Source organism: Antrostomus carolinensis, unplaced genomic scaffold (genome assembly GCF_000700745.2).
Source record: "Antrostomus carolinensis isolate BGI_N321 unplaced genomic scaffold, ASM70074v2 scaffold3546, whole genome shotgun sequence".
Lineage (NCBI taxonomy): Eukaryota > Metazoa > Chordata > Aves > Caprimulgiformes > Caprimulgidae > Antrostomus > Antrostomus carolinensis.
The window spans coordinates 50,308-56,514 of record NW_010319625.1 but is presented as its reverse complement, the minus strand read 5'-3'; the positions used below and the strand labels follow the sequence as shown (position 1 = coordinate 56,514).

Sequence of the window (6,207 nt, the reverse complement as noted above, 5' to 3'; positions counted from 1 at the left end):
AGAGAGTGTTTTTCTTGTACTGTTTCTTCTTGTTGTGAGATTATTGGATATGGGGAAGACATGGTATGCGGGCAGGAGTATCCAGGGACAGAAGGGCTCCATGAGCTGAGGGCAACCAAGCCAAGAGTTCATTACTGTGCAAAGGTAAACTCTTGTCCCCATCCTCCATCTTCCCTCTGCTACAAATCTATAGTTTACTCCCTTCCTTGGGTGAGCTCAAACTCTCACATGAACCTTCCAGGGGCTCATTTACCTCCCTGGGAAGGCAAAGAGGCTCAGATGTCTACAGCACTCCAGACTTTGGTCAGAGAAATTGCTTGCCATGATGTTAAGCTGAGGAGTGATTACAAAAAATAAGTCTATAAAAGGACATGATCTATCATGGAGTTTTGTATTTTCCTAAAGACAAAGACTCTGGAATTTTCTAGCAAAGGGAGAATACCACGGCAAGGGACATAAGCAGAGTTTAAGCAGGGTGGACTGGAATTTAACATCTCTGCATTGAATAGAAGAATAATAAATACATATTTTCTAAGAATCTCAGCACTTCCTTCCTTGTACTATTTCTTGGCAAATGTCAACTACACAAAGCATGAGTTACTCCTCATCATAGAGGTGGAGGGTAGGAATGCCAAAAGGATGAGGCCATTTTTCAGAATTTTAACCATAAATATCAAGTTATAGTACTTAGCACTTGGTACAGATTTTTGTGCTTTCTGTTGTTAAAAGCTAGGGTTTTTTCTTGTAAGAAAATCCTGCCAACAGAGGTCAGTAATGAACTAAGAAGGTGGTGGTCCACCAATGTGTGCAGATGGTCTGAAAGATGCTCCAAAGGACACTAGGTTTCCTGTTAATTATCAGAAAAATATTTGAAGAATATCACACACATTTTTGTCCAGATGTTTAAACTAATCTGCTTCTGATTATTATCAACCAGACAATCTCTTCATTACACACATTCAGACTATGACTGACAGATGCTAAAATGCTAACTGACCCCTAAGCAAGTACTCAGCTTTTTTCTGCTTTTGTAATAATTATGCTTTTTAATGTAAAACTGTGCAACCACTTCAAGATTAAAAATGTAAGGCCATCAAAACAGTCACTTAATTGACTACAAAATTAAATCTCAGAAAAGATCCTATTGTTATGTCTGCTGTCATAATCACAATTAAATACGGAAAATATCTATTCTGAACTTGTTTGCACTCCGGCTACTCTTCAAGTATATTTTTGAATAAACAGTGTAATAAGAATTTGCACATCTAATGACAATGGCTACTAGAAGATTCTATGCAGCTATTTAGGCAAAATGTGTGAGCTCTGAGAAATAAGCATTCCACAGAAATGCAAAACTACCACATAAAATATGTTGGAATATTTTAACATTTCAGTCATCATGCATGGAAGGGCACTTCTGTGAATGCAATTTGTTTCCCATGTCAGCTGTACAGCTATTTGTCTGTATGTGTTGGGGAGAGATCAAATACTTATATGCTTTTTTTCTGGGATTTTTGTTGTTTTCTGGGTTTTTTTTTGTTTTCTTCATAAATAAACCCACCACATTGTTGCAAAAGTTCTTAAACAAGTTCTTAACTAAAGCTGTTGGTTAAGTTAGGTTGCAGCATCCCTTCCCCTCTGTTTTCACCACAATGAACGGAGAACTTGTGATGTAACATGAAACACTCAGGTACCAGCCTTGAGGGGAAGCTCAGTACCCAGACTTGATCTCCCAATGCTCTATATCCCATGCCTACACAGTGTTGGACATCTTATCTAAGTAGGGGCACTGAACTAAATATTCATCTAAAGCTAACCAAAACTAAATGTTCAGAAAATTTTAATCTAAAACCTCATTCCTCCGCATAACTTAAATGCTTGAGTCAGGACTACAGAAAATGTTTCCTGGTCTGTTTTGAGAACATTTATAAGAGTAAGCTAACCAGCATCAGGTTGGTGCACTGGTGTGATGGTTTAACTTAGCTCGCAGCCAAACAAGACACAGCAACTCGCACCCCCTTTACCCCTACCTCCTTTCCCCTCCTCCCCAGGGAATCGGGGAGAGAATTGGAGGGGTAAAGGTGAGGAGACTTGCAGGTTGAGATAAGAACAATTTAATAATTGGAGTAAAATAAAATTAAAATAATAAGAATAATAAGAGTAATTATGATAACATCTATCTATATATATCTATGAGTGATGCAGAGTACCGTTGCTCACCACCTGTTGATAATGATCCCAGAGGAGTGAAAAGGAACCCCGAACCCAAAATCACAATCCTGGAAAAGCGAGCCCAAGCAATTCCCGAGAGAATCCTCCCCTTTCCGGTAAATCCCAGTTAATATACTAAACATGACGTAATATGATATGGAATATCTTATTGGCATATCCACTGTCAATTCTGGGTTTACTACACTTTTCTTCCCCCCCCCCACCCAGTGCCTTCCAGTCCTCTCTTCTTGGAAAGTGTCCGAGCCCACTGTCCTTGTAGTTATCAACATTTCTTCTCAGAACAATCCTCACGGAAACCAAAACACAGTGCTTCCTAGTTACGAAGAAGAAAATTAACCCTATCCTAGCAAAAATCAAGACAACTGGTCCTGAGCCCAAGAGGCACAGTGTGGCCATGCACATGTTATTGTATCCTATTTAAACTGCCAAATCACAGAATCATTAAGGTTGGAAAAGACATCTAAGATCTTTTAGTCCAACTGCCAACTCATTACCACCCACTAAACTATATCCCTGAGTGCTACATCTAAACCTTTCTTGAATGCCTCCAGGGATGGTGACTCCACCACCTCCCTGGGCAGCCTGTTCTAATGTCCGATCAATCTTTTGGAGAAGAAAGTTTTCCTAATATCCACTAATAATAGCCAGGACAGCTATGCATAAACTGCTCAGGAGCAATGGACTGCAGCCTCTGCTAACTGTTGATTCAAGACAAAAATCACACCATATCTGAAAATATGACTCTGCTCCAGTGCCTGGGACTGTTTGGACAGTCTCACAGCTGGCATGGAGGCATCCTGCATACACCTGCCAGTTCACATGCCAGTTGGTACAGTGTTCTTTGTGCTGCAAAAAACATAAGCGTTAATTCCTATTTCTTGGCCACATCCTTTTACTCGTGTGCTAGTATGCAGAAGTGTGGTAGCAGAGTAGCCTTTGGTTCCCCAAATTACATTTTCATAATATGACTCTACCAATATTTTACAACTGTATGTGTGTTAGATGTGCTCGGAGCACCTGCTAGAGAAAGTCTCTTGTAGACACACCTATTTCTTAGTATGGTTTCCACAACCTAAACTTTGGGTTTGGAAGCTAGACATCTCCTTGGGTAATGAAAATTCCATATACAAACAGAATTAAAACAGTAAATGTATTAAAATAGCAACAAATAGGACAAATCAGACCTATTCTTAGTTATGGAAGTTAGCCTAACTTTGTAAGACAAATGACCTTTAGGAGATGCCTTCTGTCCTTCATCCCCAGGGGAAGTTTAAATTATTAATTCAGCCAAGATGTTTAACTTTTAGACACATGAGGACAGGTGAACTGAATTTTACAGCCTTCAATATATCTATGCATTTAAATTACATGATTAAAACATACAAAATGTCCCTACATAGAACTCTAATTTTAAACTGACACATTTTTGAGGAACTCAGCATAGCAAAGGAATTAAAGATGTGCCTAGATACCTTTAAAGAGATATTATGCGTGCTCTTCTAGGGCATAGCCACAGTATTACAAATTCTTATCTCCAGATGTGGGGGTTTTCAGGAAGTAACATAGTTGAAGTTCTCCTGAATTTGCTTTACAAAACCAAACAGAACCTGACTAGAAGCAGCATAGTGACCAAGCTCCTCCATCTCCCATGTTTTCCATTGCTAACACATATTTACTATCAAAAAAATGTTGATCACATTTATTGTATGCTTTTACAATTTAAAATCCTTTTAATTCACTATTAATCAACCCTAATGTGTGACTTTTCTTATATTTTTAATGGTCTTGAAAACTTACCCATATAGGGTTTTGTGCCAGCCATAGAAGAAGCTTTTTCTGAGCCTTTCACTATGGTTGCTATGTTAAAATCAGTGATATGAACATGGCCTGCAATTAAACAAAGTAAAAACGGAAGTTAAAATAGCATACTATAAAAATATTCCTCCTTTTGTTTAACATTTAAGTGATAATGGAAAGAAATTACATTTGAAAGATTTATAACAATTCATAGAAACATACTGTTAAATTTTACTCATAACTAGAAAAATCATAATGGCAGCAAAGTGATGGAACATTTTTCTTGTATGTTTGCATGAACCTTTTCCTATAACAAACATTAAGGACAGCAACTGTCTTCCCAGAGCAGTAACATACAGGAGCAGCACATGAAGCTATGCGTGAAATCTGTTTCTCTTTATCTGCCTCTCCTTATCTCCAACTAGAGCCACTCCTCACATCTCAGATACTCATGACACCTGTCTGCTATCACATCTACTTCAGGTTACCATCAGCCTGGCTTTTTCTGAGTCTCCTCAGGGCAAAAAAGGAGCTGAGGAGAAAAACGGTATTTTTATCATACAATAACTATAAAATTAGATCCATGGTAGCAGAAAAGGGTGTATGTAACAGCAGCAGGTCCCAAATGATCACTCATTTGACAGCAGGTTGCAAAATGAAAGATAAGTGACAGAAGTCAGCCTAGGGACTTGATGCCTGACCAGCCAGACAGCTGATTGAAACTGAACTAATCAGGCTGGATGGCCTAAACCTGTTGTCATTACTTTTTTCCTGGGGTAGTTTACAATAAGCATCAGTTAAATTTTTCCACCACAGCAATATTTGTTATTCCTCACTTACTACAGGCAGGTAAGCTGAATATAAATCCAGCCTGAAAATCTGAAGACTTTTAATTTAAGTCTAGTGTTGACTTTTGCATCTGCACTTAAGGACAGTTTTATATTGTGGCTATTATGCTCTCTGTGATTACATCTGGCAATGCCATTGTGAAGACAGAGTACAGGGAAAGGCACTCCCTTCCCTGGCTTAACCCTGCGCTCAGATCAGGATTAATACATTGTGTGTTGAACTAGAGTCTTGAGTGACATACTCCTGTGATTATTTTTTTGATCAAGATATCAACCTCATTCAGTCCACAGAATGGAGCAGGCTTTGGGCATGATGCAGTTATTAAGTGAGAGAGGTTGTTATCATGTTTGCTGCCAAAGATGAAAAGAGTGTAATAAATGACTGATGTTGAACGTTACCATAGTGCCTGATGGAGGAACAGCAGTCTTGACAAAAGATTATGCCTCTCTGATAGTCTAACCTAGATCCTGCTCAAAGTCCTCAGGGAAATGTATATGCCAACCTCTAATAAGTCTGAACCACACACATGTGAACTGAAAATCTGAGAGTATTCTAGTTTATCCAGTTCTGAACTAGTTTTGAAAGGCAAAAGGAAGTAGGCACATCCCACTGCCGAACTTAAATCTATTGTGTGAACCTCATGAAGTTCAACAAGGTCCTGCACCTGAATATCAATACAGGTTGAGGGATGAAGGCATTGATAGCAGCCCTGCGGTGAAGGACTTGGTGATACTGGTGGATGAAAAGCTGAACATGAGCTGGCAATGTGCGCTGGCAGCCCAGAAGGTCAACTGCATCCTGGGCTGCATCAAGAGAAGTGTGGCCAGCAGGTAAAGGGAGATGATTCTATCCTTCTGCTCTGGTGAGACCTCACCTGGAGTACTGCATGCAGTTCTAGAGTCCTCAGCACAAGAAAGACATGGATGTGTTGGAGAGGGTCCAGAGGTGGCCACAAAAATGATCACAAAAATGGGATGGAACACCTCTCCCATGAAGAAAGACTGAGAGAGGGGGAAACTGTTCAGCCTGGAGAAGAGAAGACTCCGGGAAAACTTTATTTCAGCTTTTTAACACTTAAAGGGGACCTATAAGAAAAATCATAGAATCACAGAATCATAGAATGTTGTGAGCTGGGAGGGACCCACAAAGATAATGGAGTCCAACTCTGGCCCTAGCATAGGACAATCACAAGATTCAGACCATGTGTCTGAGGACGTTGTCCAAATGCTTCTTGAATATTGTCAGGCTTGGTGCCATGACCACCTCCCTGGGGAGCCTGTTCCAGTGCTCCACCACCCTCTGGGTGAAGAACTTTTTCCTAAAGTCCAA

The 6,207-nt window shown here is 39.7% G+C and overlaps 1 protein-coding gene across 1 annotated transcript in view; it reads right to left on the bottom strand.

Moving 5' to 3' along the window:
* LOC104525987 (serine/threonine-protein kinase 32B) overlaps positions 1 to 6,207 on the bottom strand; it is a gene marked incomplete at both ends in the record, with an annotated part of 61,089 nt that overhangs the window by 18,807 nt on the left and 36,075 nt on the right. Inside the window, one exon of the mRNA XM_010169296.2 lies at positions 4,030 to 4,119. Coding sequence (XP_010167598.2) covers positions 4,030 to 4,119 — 90 coding nt within the window. The remainder of the gene's footprint in view (positions 1 to 4,029; positions 4,120 to 6,207) is intronic.